We start from the raw sequence: 25,758 nt of genomic DNA on the forward strand, positions 1-25,758 counted from the left end.
ATGGGGAGTTAAATTGTATAATATCTCCATCTGCTCACTGCCTCTAGTACAAATCAATATTATAAATCTATAACACTGGTGCTTTTTATCTCTGCGGCTGAACATTCTGCTCATGCTAAACATCCAGCGAGCGCTTGGTACTACAGTTCTAGGTCAAACACCTGCATCTCAAAACAAGCTTTTCTTTGCAAACCTTATAAATGAACCGCAAACAGCAGCTAATCGATACAATGAGCAGTGCCTCATGATTATGGCAAAGTGACTGTCACGTCCCAGGATGCTCTACAAAGCTGACATACGCATGAACAAATGGTTAAAGTGAGTATAAAAGTAACTTTAAAGCCTTACTTTGTGCATGGAGGGTATTGTGACATATTTTTCCTTATCGGATTCAGAGTACATGACATGCACAGCGCGATATGTGATGTCTGGAGGCTGCACTCATGCTGGTGTAGACAAAACGGAAGGTGCCACACAAGGACAACATCATCCCTCAAATCAGACCACGTCTAAAGGTTCTTCACAAAACAACCCTTATACTAACACAAAACTAAGCAAATCTATCTGATACGTGATCTCAATGATAAAGATGAAAGTTGAACTGAAATTTAAACAAATTAAGCACTAAAATGACTTAATGACTTTTTATATATATATATATATATATATATATATATATATATATATATATATATATATATATGAAAATGACAAAAGCACATAAAAATGATTAAACTATATGAAAATATAAAAATATAGGCGACTATAAATCACTCTGAAATAGCACTGCTGTTAAGTTGGTGTGGTAATATTCAAAATTTAGAAAGCAAAGGTACAACACCTGTGTAGGAGGTTTTTGTGATGGGAGGTGGGTTACACATGGGGGATCTCCTGTTTGAGAAAAAAAAGGAAACAAAGAAGGCGTCATTGTGTATGATGCCAGTAACAGATTAACTGCTATTAACACACTTACAACATATACAAATTCTGTCAGTACTGAAAAAAAAAAAAAAGATTTAGCTCTTGTGTCCACTAAAGCATTTTCTGAATCTGGAAACGTGTTTCTTTGGGTGCTTGAGACGCTATAATGTATCTATATTGCCAAAAGTATTGGGACACCCCTCCAAATCATTTAATTTAAGTGTTCCAATCATTTCAATGGCCACAGGTGTATAAAAATCAAGCACCTAGGCATGCAGACACTTCTAAAACCATTTGTAAAAGAATGGTTCACTCTCAGGAGCTCAGTGAATTCAAGTGTGGTACCGTGATAGGTCGCCACCTGTGCAATAAGTCCATTCTGGAAATGATCCCTACTAAATATTCCACGGTCAACTGCTAGTGCTATTATAACGAATGTGGAAGCAATTAAGACAACAGCAACTCAGCTACAAAGTGGTAGACCATGTAAAATCACAGAGCGGGGTCAGCGCATGCTAAGGCGCTCAGTGCACAAAGGCATTTTTTTTATAATTTCATGCGCACAACTTTGTGGGAACAGTCTTTCTGTTCCAACATGACTGCGCACCAGTGCACAAAGCATAGTCCATAAAGACATGGATGAGCGAGTTTGGTGTGGAGGAACTTGACTGGCCTGCACAGAGTCCTGACCTCAACCTGACAGAACACCCTTGGGATGAATTAGAGCGGAGACTGCGAGCCAGGCCTTCTCATCCAACATCAGTGCCTGACCTCACAAATGCGCTACTAGAATAATAGTCAAAAAATCTCATAAACACACTCCTAAACCTTGTGGAAAGCCTTCCCAAAGCTTAAAGCTGCAAAGGGTGGGTCAACTCCATATTGAACCCTCCGGATTAAGAATGGGATGTCATTAAAAGTTCACGTGCATGTAAAGACAGACATCTCAAAACTTTAAGCAATGTAGTTTAGGTGCTATAAACAATATATCCATGGAACTGTTACCAGTATCTGATTTCCCAAGGAGTTTTTTTCTGAATATAAAAATGTCGATACAATGTAATGTATTTGCTCTGGCTCTTGCTTTCAGAATGTGGCGGTTGATCGCTGTGGTGTTTGTCCCGCCCCTCCTCCACTTTGATTGGAAGGCTGGGTTAAAAGTCACAGTAATGAGAGCTGCAATTTTACCCAAGGTTGAACATTTTTCAATTCTCGCAGACTGGAAAAAAGCACTGAGCGGTCAGTATTAAACAGACGCTCAGCGCCTCATCACGAGGCTGCCGTTTAAAAAAACGCAGAGCTCTCATTGAAATCAATTAAACGCTGGCTTCTGGAAAAAACGCTTTGGTGGACACATGGCCTGATAAAAATGTGTGCATTTGAATATTTTTAACTAAAAGCAACGTACTTGTTGTTGGTCCTTTCCTGTTGTACATTTGTTAAAGCAGCAAAATTATTTCGGACAGTCCTTAAACTCGCCAAAACCTGAGAAAAGACACACAGAATGAGTTCAGTGGTGTTATATAATTGTATTCATTTTGTAATGTTGTCAAATCATCTCCTTTTAAACCTGAAATATTTAATATTACAATACCTGTGCAAAAGGGGTAACAATCATGTCATCCCCGTGTCTTCAAAAAGTAAGAAAGAAAAAAGCATTAAATACTAATTACAACAACAACTGGCTTTACCTTTTTTATTTACACATAAAGAAATGTTTTGAGAACTGAAGTTTAATATAGTTGTAGGCTATACAATTGTCTTACCATTTAAGAATAAAACATGCACATTTGTACATTCGTTAAAAAAAACTAAGAAAACAAAACAAAAACACCGGTTCTAAATTTAAAAGACATTTGCTCACATGTCACTTGCGATGGAGGAGTTTCTGGACATAGACTTTGGTGAGAGGTCATAGTCGCTGTCAGAGCGGTACAGGAAGGACTCTCTCCTCTGGCTGTGCACAAAGTTGGCCTGGAGGATGAGACCTGACCCCGGACTGGCCATGGGATCCAGCGGACTACGTCCTGATGACGTGCCATTGTCTACATCAAAACTGGGGAAACAAAACAACAAGACAGTTAGCGCTGATGTCAAATGTAAGAACTGGATGACATAGAGCAGAATGTTACACAGGTAATTTTTAATAAGAGCTGCCTATTTATGGCAATGCGGGTGTGTTGCTGACCAATTTAATTATTTTCCAATAACCATATAATGAAATAATAGAAACAAACACAAATATATATATATATATATATATATATATATATATATATATATATATATATAATTTGTGTTTGTTTCTATTATTTCATTATATGGTTATTGGAAAATAAATAATTAAATTGGTTAAATTTAATTTAATTGTAAGAAAATCAAAATTTGTTTAAAGGTTATGTGACTAACCATTACATATTGATTAGAATGTTGTAGTTTTGTAGTGCAGCAACAGCAAATAATAAGACCCAAATTAATACAGTAAAAAATAAAAAACACTTCAGTCCTAATTTAAAGGGCTTCCCCAGACCAGCGGGTGTGCTGTCCTTAACCTTCATCTCCCTAGTCCTTAGATCTTCTCAACTGTGTTTACAACAACATGCTGACCAATAATCCCCAGGGAACAATAATACAATTGCTCTGCCCTGGGTAATTTCCTGATCGGTGACGTGGCTGTAAGTCTTATTCACCGTCATCACCTCCATGCAGGCTCATATCTGAGTCGAGTAACGTGGTGCGGATGAATAAATCCGTATTAGTGGGTCAGTCTGCACCTTGGTGACTTCAGCAGACACAGTACTGTTTCGCACATAAAGGGCCAATGATTCATGACCCACGTAAATCAGGGGATTGAGCTTTGCTTTGACTGAGAACAAATATGTCAGCAAGAACAAAACTCAGGCATACAACCTTCCTATTTTCTGTGTTCAGTGCAATCAAAGCAGTGTAAACAGAAAACAACATTTGGAGTTGCGTCCTGTACAGTACATTTTCAAGCCAACACGTCTTGATTTTGTGTTTCATTGAGAACTGACTTATTCACAGTTAAAGCTAGAGCTTGCGGTGAGTCGCCCGTGGATGTGCTGCCCTCATCTCTCTTGGGTCATATCACAGGAATGCACCAGCTTACCATCTCACACAATCCCAAATCTAGGCATGCATTATGAATGAGACCATACTCCTTTTACTGTAACCCACACAAATGCACTGCTTATACTTCAAAGGGGAATATGGGCTTTTATAATATTCATAAATAAGTCAGCATGCATTTGAAAACAATGCTTTTTTACACAATGCTTTTTTGACACCACTGATTCTTGAGAGATTGGACAAAACATGTCCAGTGATTTACCTGACATTAGTTCTGAAAACAGCATATTCTATATTTAAATATATTATCATTGACTACCCATAAAACCACCTGTGCTCACACCAAAAAATAATTTACAAAATCGCCTTTAAAGTTTTCCAAATGAAGTCCTTAGCAAGGCATATTACTAATAATATTACATTTTTGATACATTTATGGTAGGAAATTTACTAAATATCTTCATGGAACATTTAATTCATATCTTAATGAAAAGAAAAATATGTATTGTTGGCTAATGGCTATTATTTCGTGTGACTTATGACTAGTTTTGTGGTCCAGGGTCACACCTGGTGCCATGTGTTCCTCAGGCAAGCAATGCACACACATTCGGCCATCCACGTGATGTAAAAGAAAACGTGATTCATCAGACCACTACGCCACCTTTTTTCCAATGCTCAGTGGTCCAGTTCTGATGCTCATCTGCCCACTGAAAAAAGTGTCTTATGCTCATCAAGGCTGCATTTATACTTTACTATCACTAGTTTACACACAAGCAGTATTTTAATGCATCGTTGCTAAATAAAAGTATAAAATTCTTGAATAAAAAAAAAAAAAAAAAATCTTATTGACCCCAACTTTTGACCAGTAGTGTATGTATAACGATCAATATTCTTGTGTAAAAAATCTCAGATCTTCTTTTTTTATATATATATATTGTTTTTTAAATTCTACCATCAAGATTTTTTTCATTTCGGTTCCTCAAAGTAAGACCCCTTAAAAGAATGACCAGCCCATCAACAAACAGCAATGTTGTGAGCATTTTGCTTTGTCTAATGAGTCTTTGGTTACAGAGGGGAAAAAATGCCCCACTCCCATCCTCTCTCTTCCGTCCTCATCTTCCTCCTTTGATCGTGCTTTCATAACATTCCCTTGATTTCCCTCTATCAAAGAAGCAGTATATGTGGATGTCTCCATCTGTTCCCTTTACAAGTATATCACTGCATGCTTAAATGTTCAGTGTGTAGTATTTATGAGGATCTATTGACAGGAATGCAATATAATATACATAACTATGTTTTCAGTGGAGCATAAAGACCTTACATAATGTACCGTTATGTCTTTATTAGAATGAGCAATTTCTATCTACATACACTGTGGGTCCCCTTACAGTGAAGTCACCATTTTGCGCCGTCATGTTTCTACAGTAACCCTAAATTGACAAACTTCTCTACAAAGCGCTGGTCACTCTCTGCTCTCTCCAACGACAACATTTTCGTCCTGTGTTGCTCCCTAAGCATCTCTATGTTCTCCGAAAGGGAGAGTGGATGCAATTCACAACCTCACCACTAGATGCCGCTAAATATCACACACTGCACATTTAACATTCAAACAAACACAAGTGCACACACACACCAACACATCTTATACAGTAGGTCCAAATACACAGCATCTTTTTTTGTTCCAGATATACAAACATTCTCATAATGAATCCACACCTAGATAGATGCATAAATGCAAGCAAAAAAAAACACACACAAAAAACAGAAGTATTTATGTTGCCCTCTTACAGTAAGCGTCAATATATTTAAAAAAGTTGTAATGTTAGTTCAGTTAAATTTACCTGAGAATGGTGTAGTCAAGGCCATACATACGTATATGGTGCATGATTACATTTTCCTAAAAGAATTGTAAAAACTCAGGATAGAAACTCTTTTGACATCAAACAGTGCTGTGTGACGGAACATGATACATTATACAGACATTTCCAGATAATCGTAATGACTTCCAGTTATTTTAGGTCATTACAGGGACTGGGTGGGATCTCTCCAGACACTACTGATGTTATCAAAGAATTCAAGCGGAAATTATTACCAAACTTGTCAGGGCTTCTGGAGAATTTACTGTAGAGTTCTTAAAACTTTACTTAACTTTTATCATATAACAAACAAAGGGCCCAAATAGTATTTGGACCGAGCAGCAACCTCCCCCAGTGTCTGTTGAAGCCAATACAGAAGTAACTTAAACTGCAATTCATCAACTCCAGAAGGGAGCAGAATTTCACTGAGCCCCATGTTAAAGTGCCCAACTTTACAGCAGAAAAAACATTTACAGCCTGGTACAAATTGTGTTTTTGTCTATACGGCTAATTTTGCCCTTCATGACAACTGTGAGGGCGTGAGTTTTTTTTTTATAACTCATTCGTTTACGTAATATAAAGCCTTAAAGTTTTGAATAATTAGGTGTGGCCACTTTGAGTGACAGCTGGATAGCCATTTATCCGCTGTCTGTTAGTCATCGCAAAACAGCACAGAAAATGTTAGACGTTAAAGTAAGTATGCTGCAATTCATCTCTCCTGTATCCAAAATAATCCTAAACTTTTTTTTTTAGATCAAGTCCTTACTCTGCCCTGAATTCACCTTCCCTGTTTCTGTGCTTTCTTCCATTTTGTAGGCTTAAAGGGTTAGTTCAACCAAAAAAGAAAATTCTGTCATTAATTACTTACCCTAATGTCGTTCAACGACCGTTAGACCTTTGTTCATCTTTGGAACACAAATGAAGATATTTTTGTTGAAATCCGGTGGCTCAGACAGGCCTCCATTGACCAAAATGTAATTTCCTCTCTCAAGACCCATACAAGGCACTAAAGACGTTGTTACAAAGCCCATCTCACTGCAGTGGCTCTAAAAAATTGTTTTGAAGCGACGAGAATAGTTTTTGTGCAAAAAATAAATTAAAAAAATAACGACTTCTAAAGAGATGGGCGATTTCAAAACAAAGCTATGAACCGTTATCAACCATTATGAATCAGTGTATCGATTCATGATTTGGATCGCTAAAGTCACGTGATTTCAGCAGTTTGACACGCAATCTGAATCGTGAATCGATACACTGAATCATAACGGGTTGAAGCTTTGCTTTGAAATTGGCCCATCACTTTATATGATTTCAACAAAAACATCTTAATTTGTGTTCCGAAGATGAACAGAGGTCTTACGGGTGTCGAACGACATGAGGAAGAGTACTAAATGACAGAATTTTCATTTTTGGGTGAACATTAAACCCCCTCTGGTCTGGCGTTAGATTTAGGCATGCTGCATTCAGATTGTATACTGGGAGTTGGTGGGAAATCCATGTGTTCTCTAGTACTCTAGACAAGGACAATGAAATGGTCAAGAAAAATATATAAAAATCAAAGTGGTTTGTTAAACAGTTATCTAAAACAAATCACAAACATTTCACAAACCATAAGAATGACTATAAATGGCACTTTAGCAAAAAGATTAAGTATGTCTGTCCCTTTAAAATCAAAAGGATAATTAACTAAAAGCACCACTACACTATCTATGATATCATATTTCCAACTGGCTCGCTATATTGTTGTGGACAACAGTGAGTGATAACAGATACCTAAATTAAGACTGGCTGTTCCTAAACTTTATGGTAAAAAAAAATTCCAATTAGCATGGGAGTTAACAGAGAGTTCACAGAGTTCTTAAATGATACTACTAAATTGAGTACTTTTGTTTAGAATGAAACTAAAATGACAACAGAAAAGTCTTGTTCAGAAATGTCTCGTAAAATGTAAGCCATATGCAAGTACTAAATGAAAACACTTCAGACTGAACATAAAGGTTCATCAAGAAAAATAAAAATATTTCCAATTCTGTGGTGTCCCTCACATGACATGTGGTTAAAAATGTGTATTTTGGCCACAAATTAACACATCATTCCCAAAACTTACTAATGCGTAAGAATGTTTTACTAATTCGTTCCCTCTTTTTAAGTAAACAGTGCGCATAATATAACAATTCATTGGCACGTTTTACTAAATTGTGCGTACAATACAATCATTTGTTACCTTTGTTTAACTTAAATCAAAACAAGGGAACAAATTAGTACAATGTGCCCACAATTAAGAAAATTGAGGGAAGGAGTTATAATATTGTGTGCACTATTTAGTAAAATGAGGGAACAAATTATTATATAATGCACATGATTTACCAAAACAAGAGAATAAATTCTTAATTCTCGGCCATGATACATACATTTTTGTCAGCATGTCATATGCACGGGTCTGTATCATCCCACCTGTATATATTAAAATACAGCAATAACACAAGACTGTACTGATATATTTAACACTATTAAAATAACATTTTAGCATTTTCAACCCTAAACAACTAAAAAGACCACCAAAACAAATATAAATATATATATTTATATATATAAATGACATTTATATAAAATGTGTTTTATATATTTAAGAGTGTTATATAGCCTAGAAATCTAGATGCACCCTAGCGGCAGCAAATCTAATCTGCCCGCGAGTGTCGTCTAGCAACTCTCAATACCCTTCTTAGCTGTATTCGCCTAACTCTTGCCGGGCCAATCACATCGTGTATAGAGTCGGTGGGTGGGGCCATAATGACGACGGCCGAGTTGCGTTTGCGTGCTTCTAGTAAACACAAAAACTGGTGAACGGCGGTCTTTCGAATCAGCTTTGACCGCGACTCCAGAAGACTTGTAGTTAAGTTTTTCTCTTACAAAGAACAAAGAACGGCACTGAAGTCATTCTTAAAAAGGGAAGATGTGTTCGGAGTTTTGCCGACCGGAAGTTTAATCTATCAACTATCTCTGGTTGGTTGAAGCGCTATCCAGTTGCTTGCACACCGTGCAGAGGGAGTTTGAAAGACAAACGTTTATCCCGCCCCTCGGATTGAGCCCTGTCTATGGTGAGTTTCCAGACCAAACATCTTGATGTGGGTCTGGCTTGTCAGGCTAAGTGTTATATCCTTGAGTCTGAGTTTTGTTCTCAATAAGGGTCAAGAAATGGTCAAAACATCAACTTTTGCCATGGCTTCAAAGTAGATATGGGAAAAATTGAAGTTTTAGGTAATAATAATTAGAATGCCGTTATACTTAAAATACATTTTTTCAAGTAATACATTAAGACTCACAGAAGTTTTGGTTGGCAGTGAATTTTCCCTAAAGTTTAATATTGATAGCTAATGAACTTGTACATGACTGCTTTCCCTCCTAAGCTCTTTTTAACAGCATGTGTGTGCCATTAGCATTTAAAAGAGGAACAAAAAAGCACAGGAAATAAGGAGTCTGTCTATGGGTCATTTAGAAAGTGGAACCCGATTGGTTTAAGACATCATGCAGAGAGAATGTACAAGACATCATGTTTCACATGAGGCTGTTCCCAAAGCACAGACGGTTTTCTTGTCAATCATGAGACAGAATAGGAATAAGCTCAAAATAGACCAATACAAGAGGCGCAGATAAAAATAGCATGCAGGAATAATTCATGAATCAAATCAGGCTTTATCAAAAGTATAAAAAATAACTGTTGTTAAAATGCTGAATAAAATATGGCAAAGTGAATCAGAAAACTTTACAAAAAAAATTACCACAAAAGTTTTCAAGCGTTCATTTGGTTGTAAAATGTGGTTGTCACTCATATAAATAACCAATCTATGTGTGTACAGGATGAGATTAACAGAGGAAGAGTGACCACCATATTTAACAACAGAAAAACCTGTTGCTCCCAATTTAATAGGCACTTCCATGAATGCAAATATTGCACTTTGACATCACAGCCACATTAAAGCACCTTGTTAGACAAACACATCAAGAGCCATCCAATTAAACCTGCTTTATGTGGCAAGGCTTGAACGACAAGAGAGGAAATGGTCCATCTATTCATTCAGATTAGATGTCATACATACTTTTATATAGAAGCACAAATACACATAGATTTACACACTCCACAAAAGATAAAAGACCTCTCTCAAAGGGATAGTCTACCCATAAATGGAAATTCTCTCATGATTTACCCTTCCTCATGAGAACTTACTTTCTTCAGATGAACACAAACTAAGATTTTTAGTAAAATAATCAGAATTTCTCTAGCATACGTTCGTATGACAATAGAACTCAAAGCAATGATTTACAGTTAAAAAGGTCAACAATAATATATGAATTTTTCTTTTACACACCAATTGTTTTGCATCAGTAGACTGATTCATCCACTTGGGTCATGTGGATTAAAATCATGATTGTTGTGTGTGGGTTTTTCAAGCGTCAACCGAGCGCCAGACATTCACTTGCCAAAAATGTAGTTTAGTTTGTGTTTATCTGAGGAGAGAATGTCATATGCATGGGAAAAAAATATAATTTGGTGGTGAACTATTCCTTTAAATAGCCAATTTTACTGTTTTGATTTTTGCGCTTAATATAACCATGCAGTGTTGTGATTCAAATTACGATACAATTTTATTAGAGCAACCCAAATATCACTAGCATGAATGACAGGATATGAGGTGGCAACTGTCCATTAATGTGTATAACATGAGCTGAGTCACTGCCATGCATTACAATAAAAAAAAAACAGGAAACGCAGACAATAGGGTCAGTATATGAGGTGAAGGAAGCACATACTGACACGCGCACATTGTCCTCACACTAATGACATCATTAAGATGTCAGTGAGTTTTCCTCCATCCTGACCTCTTAACCTTTTTTCATACACACACAAACACGTACAATCACACATACACTTGAACATTCTCAAAGCAAGGTTATGTTTGCATAGCTGAGAGCTGTTATTCATGGAGACCAAATGGAGCATTCCACAAGCAAAGGGGGGCAAGTAACCTGTTGCTTTTTGCTAGCCTGCTCTATAAGGGTTCAGACAAAAACATAACCGAATTACACACCAAAATACGCCTCTGAATTATCAATATGCAAAATCTAAGAGTTTGTAGTGACGGACGACTGTTCAAATTATACTTCACATGCACAGTGTGTTCAAACAGACTGAAAACGGTTGTACCAAAATAATCAGTCCTCTACAAACAATCATCACCCATTTCTAATATAAGCACATGGAGAACAAGATGGGACAAGAGAGACTAGGGTGAGGTATCTGCCTATTGGCACTGTTTGTAAATGTGTGGAAATAATCCTCTTATGAAAATAATCCATTTCACTTTTTGCCATTTTACCGTTTATTTTTTTAGTGATTGCACAACGTTTCGGATGTGTACTGGTTGACATACTGTACTTCTTTTTAATGACTAAAATCAGAAAATCCAACCATATTTCATAACTAATCATGTTCACGCTACAAAATACACACATTAGGCTACACATTTACATTTTTAAAATAAACTCCATTTTTTCATGCCTAATGCACTTGTTTTTTATCTACAATAGGACGTAGGTTCAACATTATTTACAGGCCTTATGATTAAATAAAAAAATTAATAATTAAATATTCATACATACAAATATATATTACAAAACTATTTACTAAAATGAAAATAATTTTAATGTAATCAAAATAGTACAATTTGATGAAATCTAGTTATCTTGCCCCATATCTGACAAATGCATCAACAAATGTTTCAATCTATCCAACAGTTACACTTTAACAAGTCACCGAAAAACAGAGTAAATGAAAAACCCAGATAGTGGAAGAGAATGTAAATAAGAGAAATTCCTTAGGAACAGTAGAACTCAGTTTATGGAAGGTAAGAGAAAAAACAATGGGGGTTAAAATTTAAGAGCATTACACAAGTTGTTAAAAGAGATATCGGTTGTTGTAAGACAGGCGAAGGAAACCGCAAGCACAGGGAACTAACAGAAGGAGATAGTCAAAAGTTCTCCTTTACCCGTCTGTGTTCTTAAGTGAACTGGTGGAGCGCGACCGGGGCTTCATGATAATGCTCATTCTGGACGTGGATTTCCCTCTGCTAGCGGCTACAGCTAATCCCAACAGTATGCATTTGTTTTCAGTCCTCACGTGCGTCTCCAAGCGTGAACATAACTCGGTCGAGACGGCCCTGCCTCTGTTTGTTCCACTGACAGAGGCCCCTCGTCGAGCAACAGAGGACGCTCAAACTGACCTGACAGCAGCTCCACTGTTTGTGGCACTCAGCAACTGTTTGCTATAATGTAAGACAATCTGTCTCTCCCCCTCTCACTCTCTCTCCTGAAACTCCCACCCTATGTAGCCTACTTTCCTCCCTCCCTCCTTTCCTCCCTTCCTGGCTGGCTCCAGGGCTTATTGCTTGGACTCGTGTAGTAATGACGTAGTCGGGGGTAGGGTGCTCCTCGCGGTTGAGACGAATGAATGGAGGAGGAAACTTACACCTCAACTTGAGGGCTTTCTGATGACGGAGGAAATGAAAGGTAAGTCATCCCAACGCATTTATATAAATGTTTCCCAGTAGTATGAATTCATGCTGAGTCAAGAGCATTTAGTGTGAAAATGCACATCCTGCCTAGCCTGGATGATCCAAGCAATTTACTGTAAGTAAAGTTCAAGTATAATCTAAATACTTATTTATATTTTATGTAGTTCAATGTACTAGAAATATACTTGTAAATGTATGGTTTCAATACTATTTGGGACTATTTGGTAACATTAGTCAACTTTGAGTTACTTAACAACTAAGTTTTTTGTTTATACTGCAACTATACTACAAGAGAACTTGTATACTATATCTAGACCAAAACAAGTACAAGCATAGGCCAAATATACATAGATTTTTTTGTTGTTGTTAGTAGTCAAGTATAATTCAATTCAAGTATACTTTAGTCAAGTATGCTTAAGTGCATTTTAAGTATATTTCTAAAAAGTACATAAAAAGTACACTGAAAATGTACTTTTTTTTAGTTTAAAAGAGGTACCAATATCACACTTGAATTAACTTCTTTTTCATAAAGGGTTCACATATGTGTTCAGTACATGTGCATTGACCAACATGCAATGAGTCTTTTTAAGGTGAAAAAGTGACTTGTACAGTATTAAATGTCAATCAATTAAAAAACTCCTCAACAAAGAAAAATCTAGCACTCATGGCTGTGCTTGACAAGTTTGTTTACCGCTGAGATTAACGGTTCACACATTAACCCATGCCAAGGGCTTTCAGAGGTGTTCCAGTGCCGCATGACGTGCTTCAACCAATGACAACAAAGCAGAGAGTATCACTTACAGCTCCGCCCACTTGATGGTTTTAATAAACATTTAGACAACAGGCTTGATTTTATCTTTAGTGAAAGGATTAGAGATGTCTGATTACGAAGCAATTAGCTCGGGAGAGATGTCTGTCAGTACTAAATTACAACAAACTGAAAAAGATGTTAGAATAGATACTTTTAGGGTGAACGTGTCTCATTAGGTATAGACACATAATATCACTGTAATATTACACAATATCAACAGCTAAATATGTTTGTGTGCATCATTGCCCCCCTGTGTTACAAGAGAATAAAGCAGATAGTAATAGATAAAATCAAGAACATCTTACTAAGTCACTTACTCAGTGAAAAAAAAAACTATTAGTATTAACCGAAGAACTGTCCAAATATAAATACATTTATAATCCCAATCTTTTTAACTCCAATGAATATTTCTCAGGTTTGGGTGTTTTTATTTTATTTTTCTAGATAAACACGTACATGTATATTGACAGTGATACATTTTTGAATGCCGCCCAGATTAAAGCTACTTAATGGCTTATCAGCAATTTTAAACAAACAATTTATTATTGCCAAATCAGCAACAACGGCTTTTTTCAGGTGAGCATGTGTGTGTGTGAAACCCAATGTAACAACGTGTCCAATTTGACATTTATGCAAATTAGGCCAAGGTTCAATTATATAATGTATCCCAGTGTGGTTTTATGCAAGTTCACTTGTTAACTTAAAAGCTATTACAAAAATCCAGATTCAAAATGTAGCTTGAGGACCTTTAAGACAGTTTTAAACTCGGTTTTAAACGACCCCTGCAACAAAACAAAAAAATCTGTGCAATTACACAGTCACTACTGAATCACAACTAGTGTGAACTGATAACAGATTAAAAAGGTATACTGTAAACCATATATTTCTTTAATATGCAAGTCTTTTGTACCTGCGTGACTTGAACCAGCGTTTCCTTTTCTTTCCTTTTAGTGAGTTTATATGAAGCTGGCGGCCGTTCCAAGCAAAAGTGCTAAGAAAGAGGGAAAGAGGAGAAGCGCCTGGAGATTCACTAGCCATGGTGTCCTGATGAAACTGACAGCTTGACTGACCACAAATAAGAGGGCTTCAGCTTTGTGAGAGGAAAATGTCCACGTCATTACTCTGACCTCATCCCATAATCCAATAACACCTGTCTGGCCTTCTTGCATTCAACTGCCATGTTGGAAACACAAGCTTCGGTGCTGGTAAACTGAACATGAAACTATGTCATCAGAAAGCAATCAGCTTTGAAAAATATGCTGCCCCTATCAGCTGACTTGGCTCAGGGTTGATGTCCTGAATAATTGTATGGTCTAATTGTATGGTCGTGTTCAATAAAGAACTATATATTTTTTGTGATAGATTTGCTATATATATATAAAGACAAAATAGAGAGCTTTATACTCGAAGCATGTAGCAATTATTCTGTATTCTGAATAATGTAGTTTGGGATTAACCAAATTCAGCAAGACCAGACTAAAATTTTTTAGACAACTAAATGTCTAAAAATATAACAACTTAAATTTTGTTTCGCAGACGCATTCTGAAATTGCTATGCTGAAATCAAATCAAATATTTTCAGTAAATCCTTATTGATATTTTGAGTTTAAACCTCAAAAAAGCTATTTTAACTGAAATTCACTCAGTTACAGGGCCATAAACGTTTAATATTCAATATTTAAATGTACATAAACATTTTTTTATTTTTATGTTTGATGCAAAAGGCTTCCAGGCATGATATTAAAGTAATTGTGATGCAATTTAAGTAAGTAAAAACTAAAAGTTAAGCAAATGTGAGATTAAATCTTATATTAAGCGCAGTGCACAAATATAAATGATAAAACAGGTGTTTTATAAAATTCCGTGGTGATACTTGTTTCCATTTAGTGCTCTTTGAAAGAAAATATAAACTAAAGGACCTTTTGTCCTACACTGTAAAAAAAAAGTTGGTTTAACTTAAAAAAGTAAGTAACCTGGTTGCCTTAAAATGTTGAGTTTATTGAAATTAAATATTTGAGTTGATACAATGAAGGTAATTGGTTTAATAAATAGAAACTCAAAATATTATTGTATCTGAACCACATAAAAAATTTGATAAATCATGAAAATAGCACAATTTGGCTGCATCATTACAAATAAAACACACACAATTACCCAATACACTTTTAATAATACAAAATCTTTTAAAGGTGCACTATACAACTTAGAGGTCCACTAGAGGGCGCCTATTCAAAACAAATGCATAGTTTGATGACGCAAAGTTTGAGCGCAGAATCTTGGGACATGTGGTCTTCACCTCACAGCCGGTGGAAAACAGGACTCGGGCAGAAATCACGTTCATGCATGCGGTTATTAACGTTACTGTAGTATGAAGCAGAGCAGGACAGAGTGTTGTGAAGCCGAGCATGGCTGCTGGTGCGATTGTTACACAAATACCTGGCGCGCGAACACCGGGACTTTTACTATGACGGGACGAGATACAGTCGCTGGGCGCGCACACTATTTCCGCTCTTCCGGCCATGATTATGAGGTAAAGCAGCTCTGTTTATCATATAAGATACATTTAAGTGTGTTGAAATGATGTTATGACTATACTCTGTGCGTTCACTTGTTCACACAGCTCAAGCGCTTCTGTCAAATAAAACCCGAAACCAAGGGTAGCGCAGATATGACGCAATTGACAGGCGACTTCCTCAAACGCTATGCTGAAATGTTCCGGTCCTTAGTTAAAATAGCAATTTTCTCACAATGTACAAATAGTTGGAAACATTTGGGATATTGTAAGTACTCAACTGAACAAAATATATAATACTGACCTAGTGGTTTTTGGACATTTTACTGCAAAAATACTACATAGTGCACCTTTAACAATATTTTAATAAAGGTTGTCGATTCTCAAAAAAATGTCATTGTATTAATTCAATTTTTTAATTTCAATGAACTCAAAATTTTAAGGCAACCAGGTAACTTATTTTTAAATAATTTTTTACAGTGTACCGTAGTCAGCAAGAAAGTCATCTATGGTCGAATGCATTGAACAAAGGTAAGCTGAGGGGACATTGTAAATCCATTACACACCTGTGTGAGTGCAATGCGGTCCATTCACGTAATAAGCTTTATAAACTCTGTTACGCTGACATGGGTGAGAACGATTATGGGTAAGATCCGATAAATGCTCTGTTGGAAATATATTTTTATATATTTTTTATATATATAATTTAAAAAAAAGTATATATATATATATATATATATATATATATATATATATATATATATATATATATATATATATATATATATATATATACATACATATCAGCAATTAATTACTTTGTTCAAGCCAAGATAACTTGCCATGCTGTCTGTCTAAAAGTACTACACTGATACCAGATGGTAAGTGTCTGATAGTTTACTGCTGCATCTCCACATGCATTCATCTCCATATCACACTCCCACTCGCCTACAACCAATTATTGAGGAAAATAAGTCATCAGGAGTTGATCTAAGAAAAACAAAGCTATTTTAAATATGTTGAATGTTCTAAATATGATTAATGTGTTAAACCACCGACTCATAATTACTTGGATGAAATAAAACCATGCACAGACAGACGCAACATTAGTGGGCCGATGGCAGAAAAATAACGAACACAACGCAGACGATCTGAATGGGTCTATGCCACATATTCTGGGAAAAATACAGTTAGATAAAAATAACTTGTGCTATATCTGACATGTGTCCTTTACCTGTACATTTGAAGTCTGTGTACTGTACAGTAGTGTGCATGTGTGTGTATGTTAGTGTGTTTGAGAAGGGGTGTGTGTGCTTTATTGGCATTAGCATAAGGCACATATCTGATAGCAATTCTCTGTTGCCAAGCATACGTCTTAGGCTGAATACAAACACTCTTCCTCTCACTCACTCACACACACACAAATTTATCTCAGTGTGTACTGTAGTTATTGACACACACCTGCTCATTGTTGGATTGTGCAGACATCAAAACAATGACATTATATTGTATAGTAATACTACTAATTTGAATCTTTGTATAAATGAATACACATTTGTTATGCAATTTCCCAAAATATCTGACATTTGCACAGCTCAGGTCACAACTGGCACTCAATTCAACCTATTTATTGCCATTTATCTAACAGAGCTACAGTTTATCAATGGCGAGAAGCATTAAAGGATCTTTAAAGAAATCAATGGGCTCAAAACCAGCTGGTTATCACATTCTAATAATAACCACAGGCTACAAAAACATCTGACATATTTACATGCATTTTCTTTTCAATTCAAAATCTAGTAACAAGCTGAAGTAAAATCACTGGCCATCAACATTCACATAATACGTGATCCAAACTGTGAGTGCAAAAGTGATTGCCTTACAACTTTTAAAACTCATCTTTTTAAATGAGCTTAATTTGTATGGATTTTCTTAATGTTGAAAAGTTTCTGTCTTGTATTTTATGACATCATTTTATGTCATTAAGTTGAAAGGTGTGCTCAGTGTTTTGAATATTAGTATTATAAACTGTCAAAACTACATGTATTCATTAATTAATTAATTCACATAGGTTATAAGAATAAACAGCACAAAATATGAAACATCCGTAAATCTTTCCACATAACTCCCCAGGGAAACTTTTAACAAGGACGACAAATACTAAGCATCTCAAATTATGATCTAGTCCTAAAGTGAATTACAAAAACATAGCAGCTGACTATTCTTGCACACATCACACACATAAAGCTTTACCATTTCCTCCTAGGCTTGATGTCAATGGGTTTGTTGATGGCATACGGCGAGCCGTTGATGCAAGCGCTACGGTAACGGGCGATCCTCTCCAGAGAACAAAGTTCTGAGTTTGCTGGCAAACTCATTCTCGACTTACAATCAAAGCTGAACAAGACCAACTGCAGCTGAGCGAGCCTTCTTGGGTCAGTTTGACCAAGTTTTCAGTACTGTGAGGATAAATGAGAGCGCAGAGATTGAGTGAGGGCTGGAGGATGTGCAGAAAGGAAGAGGAGGGAGAAAAAGAGAGAGAGAGCAGGAGGTGGGTGAACAAGAAGCAGGTAGGTGCTGAAACCATTGGCGAGATCAGTACGCTCAATCAGCCATTAATAAACTTTAATGAAGACCAACCAGAGTCAGCGTGTGCGTGTTTAAGCGTGCAAAATCCCACACGCACCTTTCGTGGAATCCTCCTGATCTGCTCCAATCATACTTATATTGACTCTGTGCCCTCTCTAAAAAGCTTTTATGCCCCGACTCTCTGCCCTTAATCAGACAGACGGGGCTGACGCACATCAAGAACATAGTCTCGCAAACGAGAAGATGCCACAGACACTATATTTCTACTTACAGCCAATTTAACCTACGGTCCAGTAGAACTGCTTTGGCCTGCTAATGTAGTCTTTCATATGTACTACACCTAATGTCTTGTTATACACTGTATGTACTAGTTAATTAATTCATTATATGTTACATGACGGGTAATATGCAGTCAGAAAACTGTTTAGCATCTGCTTGTGCATTTAACTGTGCAACTCGTTAGTGTTGCTATTACTATCACTCATGGGTCTGTGGTTCATTTTAAACCTTAATCCAAACCCAAAGTATTAAACTTTGGCATTTAACTCTCCCTTTTATTGTCTTCTGTGAGCTTACTAAGCAATCAGACTCATGATTTTCTCTCGCCATATAATAAAACGGGTGCAAATCCCACAGACCTGATGTTTTGAACCCTTTTCAGGCCAAGGCTCCCATGTTGGCCCATAAGGCCATTCAAATAATCATTACCACTACTAAATAACAGACATGCACTAAAATATGTTCAGAAAACCTTAGCAACTGTTAAACTCAACTCCCTAACATTGGGACCAAGCACAAGTGAACATGGGGGTAAATTTCACAAAATAGTAAACATAAAGTGAATGGGACACAAATAATACTGAGTTTTCTTTTCTCTGTCATTTTATTTGGCCAGCAACACAAACCGATAAATATGAGTTAGGTTCATCACGCGGTCATATTAAAGTGATTCAATTATCTTGTGTCCTCCACATAGTATTTTAGATTTTGTCTGAGACAGAAGACATCTCTTACTTAGATATTCAACTGCAGCAAGCCCACTTTCTGCCACTTAACATCATATTGAGCAAAACCCAACAGAACAGTAGATCTATTCTACAGTAATAAGTTTATATGAGTTCACACATTGCCGTGTTAGTAGTGGGTGACTTACTATCCAACACGTTATGGTATTAAACAAGCTACCAAACAAGCTAGGTAATGTTATAATCGCTAACATAGCAGACTCATGGAAAGATACATCCGTTATTATATTTTTTGTGAATAAAATAGCCTTCACAGCCTACTGGAGATCTACAACTACTGAAGAACTTTATGCTCTCCCACCAGAGTTGAGCGTGTGGGGTAAAGAGGGAAAGCAGGTAGTGGACCAAAGCACTGTGAGAAGGGGCGTAGTACAAGATAAAATAATAGGATAAAATAAGCAGCGGCTATTTGCACAAAGCGAAAATATCATATTTTCTTAGCGATAATTGCTAATTACAATCACTCCAAATAGCTGTAGATGCTATTTACAAAGTGACATAGCGTTACTAAGTGAAAATAGATTCTATTTTGCACTGCATAAAAGTAGTTATTTTCAATATTTCTATATAGTAACATGCAATTTATACTTTATTTTGACAAATACATACTATTTGCACCTCAGTATTGTTGTACATTAACAGGATGCAATAATAACAAGTGTAAATTATTATTTTTAATAAAATTATTAAATGGATGCCGCCTTAATGGGACAATAAAAGCCCTACCTACACCGACCCCTGTATAGCCGTATTTTGCTTATTTTCACTGACAAATATTGCAAATTAAGTGGTACATTTTAGTCTTTAAGTATTTGTGTTTAGATTGTAAACTTTATTTATTTGTGTGTACTATTTAAATAATTATTCTCTAATTTTACATTGAAATATGTTGCATGTTTCAAGATCATGTTTGTTTCTGTTATTGTATTTACTTGGATTTATTAACGGATCAAGATTAAAGGAAGATTTTAAATGAAGAAGATGGATTATGTTTTGACTGTTTTTATTGGACCCAGAGCGAGTTGACTGGAAACAAATGTTATGTAAACATACACTACCCAATAAATTCTTTATTTATTATTATTTTATTATTAGTTTTTATATATTTTATTAATATATTTTATTATATATTATTTATTATTAATAATTATTTATTATAAACATTTTGTTAAACACTTTATTTCCACTATTAGAACATTTTCTTAATTTTTATTTTAAAGTAAATGGCTTTACGATGTGATATGTGATGGGGGAAATGGATGAGAGCAAACTCTGCAAAGGGCGGATTCGAACCCGCAGGTCAATCGCATCAAAACAAAGATCCTTAAGCCTTACACTCTACTGATTGTGCCATTGAAGATGTTGATATTTGTGTGCTTTTTATGGTATTGTTAGGCGGAGCTTGTGCGAATAGCACTTGCCAACAAGGCACTATTTGCACTTGGTGTGAATAGACACTCCGAATATTAAATATTCCAGGCTTTTCAAGGGTCCTCTCTCCACTTGGGACCCTGGTAATCTGGTTTTACCCCCAGTCCGATGTCCCTGACTGTGAGGAAAAAGAAGGGGGATTCAAAAGGCTTCTAAGCTTAAAACATTACTGGTGTGAATCTTGAGACAAAACAATGGCACTGACATATTTTAGGATATGCCAGTGCAAGTTGCTTTTAGTTAAAATAGCTCAAACATGCATTTTAGTCTGGGACTAGGTTTGTCTGTGAAACCAAGGGACATATTCCTCTCTTAATTTTCTGTCACAAAACATTCTACTTTGTCCACTAGATGGCAGCAAACTAAAAGATTATACCAGTAGAATGGGAGATTACAGTATCTTCCAAGTGCTCAAGGTTTGTCTGGTTAGCCACTGTTTGGAGCATCTTTCTCCATTGACGGCCATTCAAATTAGCTACACTTTGGGATTTTTTTTCAGGCAACATATAAATGCAAATATTGTATTATAAAAAACATATTTTAACAGTTAATGATGAGGTTGTCAAACGCTCCCTGGCATAATATCCATTAATCCAGCCTGTGGAGGAGAAATGTTTCAGGCCCTGATGTGCGCGTGGCAGCGAGAGCAGGCAGTTCTTGAGGCGGCCCGTCATTGTATATTTCAGCTGTCTAGACGCATATTATCGTTGAACGTGATATTTATGTTTCGACCCTGCTTCAAGAATTCATCAGCAGGTCAACTGAGAGAGAGCCCACTTTTGGAAAAGTGTGAAATCCCCTAGGAGCACAAGTCGCAAACTTGTTCTTTTTCTGAATGCTGTATGATATAGCCTAGTGTTGTGTAATAAAGGCTTTATTTATTCATTTATTTCATTTCGTTTTCTTAACAATTAAGATGCTGCATGTCAGGTGTTTATTAGTCTAATCGAAGTGCGCGTCTCTCCCCCGACTTTCCCAACAAAAATCCCACCCTGGAATGTATATGGCAAAATTAGTTTTATGCACGTTTTTCCGCATGCATATGATACGCATTTTATGGCGTATTATACGCATGAATCACCCACCTCACCACCCCCATCCTACCTAAGAGCACGTCATATACACACCATAAAGTGCGTATCGTATGCACGCGAAAAACTGAGTACCATAGTCACGCCAAGGCTCATTTTGGCGTATACATTTCACGAGATTGCACACTCGTACTATTGATACACATTACCATGTGATCGTGTTGGACATTACTGAGCTATATGCATTTAAAAAAGGACAGCCTATTAAAATGGTACAATGGCATTGCTCAGTTCAATGTGTTGGGAAATTGGGCATTTTGTCCGAACATGTATGGGCCAGGGCTCGCACTTAAATAGTTAAATACACGTGTGCGTGTGCATGCGTGTTATGCACGGTTCGTGGTTATATCCCCCTATCAGGCCGGCCAAGTAATCTAGAGTAGCCTAGAAATCTAGACGCACCCTAGCGGCAGCACATTTAATCTACCCGCAAGTGTCGTCTAGGAACTCTCAATACCCTTCTAAGCTGTATTCCTCACAATCTGGACAGGCCAATCACATCGTGTATAGAGTCGGCGGGCGGGGCCATAATGACGACGGCCGAGTTGCGTTTGCGTGCTTCTGTTGTCTAGTAAACAGAAACTGGCGAACAGCGGCAGTCTTTCGAATCAGCTTTGACTGCGATTCTGGAAGACATGGAGTTAAGCTTTTCTCTGAGAAAAGAACAAAGAACAGCACTGAAGTCATTCTGAAAAAGGGAAGATGTGTTCGGAGTTTAGCTGACCGGCTACGGTGAATGTTTAATCTATCAACAAGCTCTGTTTCACCTTCGTTGCTCTGGTTGGTGTAGCGCTATCCTATCGTGTGCAGAGGGAGTTTGAAAGACAACCGTTTATCCCGGCCCTCGGATTGCGCCCTTTCTATGGTGAGTTTCCAGACCAAACATCTTGATGTGGGTCTGGCTTGTCAGGTTAGGTAGATGAGCGATAAATGTTTGAAAAAAAAACATTTTTGCTATCCTAGTGGGCAAATCATTTGGGTTGTTTCTCCACATTGGAAGTTTTCAAAATAATTCCTCACATGTAATGACTGGGGAGCCTAAGCTCATTATAATATGCAAAACTTTTATCCAATCATAGCAGTGGGCATTTACTTCCAAGTCTTTAATGCGGCTCACCCATAAAATACAAGCGTTTCAGGAGCTATAGGCTCAAAAATGAAACATTAAACATTAATGATGTTTTAAAACAATACATTGACTTTAGACAATAGAATAAAAAATAAAAAGCCAGTTCATGAGCCTTTAAAAGTATCTACCTATACTGAAATTGCTAAAGAGAAACACTTGCCACTAAAACAACACACAAGATTAATAAACCTCCTTAAATCAAATCATTATCTAATACAAAAAGCCAAAATAATTGTCCCAGCTCAACATGAAAAGCATACATGATAAACTGATAAAATTTTATTTTATTCTATAGACACAATGGAATTAATTTGTAATGATCATAAAACATATATAACATAATATATAAATAATAATAATAAAAAAAAAAAATATATATATATATATATATATATATATATATATATATATATATATATATATATATATATATATATATATATATATATATATATTTATTGTATAAATTATTTTTGTTACCACTGGAGAGCACTCTATCACTATCCACATGTACTTTAACAAGGGTCTCTCACTCTGAGACTCTCATCACAACAGGAGGGCGAAAAAACCCGCAGTCAGCGATGGAAAAATGTGTCCAAGGCCGAAAACCCATTACCACATAACACTTATGTAATGATCATGATGTTTCATAGCAAAAATCAAATTTGCCACAGAGTACATGAATATATTATATATACATATATTAAATGAGTTGCTCTGGAATGAGCTTCAGGCATCCAAGTGTAGCGAAAGCTCCATATTAACATGCGCATTTATCGCTCATTATCATCAAACGACAATCAAAGCTGCTAGTGATGAATATCCCTTTAAGCTCTGCCAAGTATAGCCTATAATAAACTCAGCTTATCCAGGCTAACCTGCTATATAATGCCATTGCAACTGCCCTTCTTGGAGACAAAGTGTACGGCTTTTTCTGCAGACAGGGAGGTAGTTCCCATCATCCATCACTGTTCTTTAGTAGAAGGCGAGAAAAAGCCACGCCATCTCTCACTGTCAGTGCGCATCACTGACGTCTTGTGTACCTGGCAGCAACACTGTTCTTCTGTCTCCTGGAAGCAATGCCTAACGTTATCTTGAACCGATTTACTCAAGAGATGATAAAGGTCAGGATTCTGGTCAGGATTCCTGTACCTGTATGAATCATTCAGCGATGGTCAGGAACAGGAACTCCCTCTGGAGTGTCTTAACTCGCTTAAAGGCATGGAGGTTGTAGAACGACATTGTAACATCACTTACTCATCGCTTGCTGATAAATTCTCACTTTTTAGAGGCATTGGAGCCGAACACCCATATATACAGCTGACACAGTTGAGCTTTTAAAGTGTGCACTTTCTGTGCCACTACACTTCAAAAAACAAAAATAAAGCATTTGTAGTATATAAAAAAATGAAGGCGGCTGACTGCACAGCTTTTTTGGGTTAAATTCATTTCTCTAGATGTCATCTTAAACTGAACTGTTGCCATGGCATAAATCTGCCATCATTGTAACAATTACTCTGCCTATCTGAAATCAGTAACTTCCTCCTTCCCTCGCACTTTGTGACAAAAACTTCCCTCATGGATCAAAATGCCTCTAAGTCATTAATTATAGTGCATTATACATAATTCCTTTTTGTCCAAAAAGCTTATTTCATTTCATTTTTGTATTTTTTTCTCTTTTTTATTACTTTTACTTATTTACTTTATTACTTATTTTTATTGTATTACTAAATAATAATTTAAGCTCATTCTTTCAATTTAAAATTCAAAATAACTCACAATTTCATGCATAACCCTTTTAATTCAGCTCAAAATATCTTACATTGGGTGTCTTTGCTGACCACTTGTGGAAAAATAATAAAATGTAACTGTTACTGACTCTTGCCACTAGATGGTATTATAGCTTTTTATAGAACAAATGTGCTGTTCCGCTGGGTCCTAAAGCCAGTTCAATACAGTAAGCATTCAGATCATAGACTATAAAAAAATATGGACGACGCGACATCATCCGTTTCCGCTTGGAGATTTGAAGCTTTCAGGCGGCCTGAACGGCGCTGCTATCTTGGGACCGAGTCTGCACAGTAGCGATTTCGGGACCGGAGTTGCGCAGTAGAGAGCAGGAAGTACAGCTGCGATATCAAAAGCCCGCCCACACTCTCACAGATGCAGAACAATTAATTATGTTGGTGTGAAATAAACAGTTATTAGCTAAAGCTTCAATCTGCTCCCAAAAATCCCGAAAAAAGTTTGTTAGTGCCTCAGTGACAACTTCACTCAGAGATGTCGATCTCAACTGTCAATCATGACGTCACACCCCCCATTTTTATAGCATCAAATAACTAAGTAAAACTAAACTTATTTTAAAAACGAACACTTGAAATGAAATGTGATGGTATCTGCCTTCAATGACATAAACTAACTTTGGGGGGAAAATCTGTTTAGTTTGCCTCGCGTCCATTAGAAAACACAGAGGTGCAGCTATACTGGGACCGGTCACCGGGGGGCGATCGAGTGCGAAAGCTTTAGTTTCTGAGAGGGATGCTGGATGCAGGCTTGATGCAGATCTAGAAGCAACCTCCCCCAGTTTCTCTTGAAGCCAATATAGAAGTGTCTTAAAATGCTATTCATCAACCGGTCGCTAGAGGCAGGCACCTGAAGGGAGCAGAATCTCATTGAGCCCCATGTTAAAATGCCCAACTTTACAGCAGAAAAAAACATGCTGGTACAAATTGTG

General features: G+C 36.6%; 1 protein-coding gene across 9 annotated transcripts in view; it reads right to left on the reverse strand.

The window, feature by feature from the left end:
- LOC137038998 (3',5'-cyclic-AMP phosphodiesterase 4D-like) overlaps positions 1 to 25,758 on the reverse strand; it is a 181,629-nt gene that overhangs the window by 21,231 nt on the left and 134,640 nt on the right. For 5 of the 9 annotated variants that reach the window (XM_067414092.1, XM_067414095.1, XM_067414093.1 and 2 more), the window contains 4 exons: positions 2,786 to 2,977; positions 2,516 to 2,552; positions 2,330 to 2,406; positions 842 to 891 (listed from right to left, as the gene is read on the reverse strand). In XM_067414092.1, the coding sequence (XP_067270193.1) occupies positions 842 to 891; positions 2,330 to 2,406; positions 2,516 to 2,552; positions 2,786 to 2,977 (356 nt within the window). Of the gene's footprint in view, positions 1 to 841; positions 892 to 2,329; positions 2,407 to 2,515; positions 2,553 to 2,785; positions 2,978 to 11,911; positions 12,155 to 14,157; positions 14,413 to 25,758 lie in introns of those variants that run through there. The other 4 variants (XM_067414102.1, XM_067414101.1, XM_067414097.1 and 1 more) reach the window with 3 other exon arrangements.

This window comes from Pseudorasbora parva, chromosome 13, assembly GCF_024679245.1.
Source record: "Pseudorasbora parva isolate DD20220531a chromosome 13, ASM2467924v1, whole genome shotgun sequence".
NCBI lineage: Eukaryota > Metazoa > Chordata > Actinopteri > Cypriniformes > Gobionidae > Pseudorasbora > Pseudorasbora parva.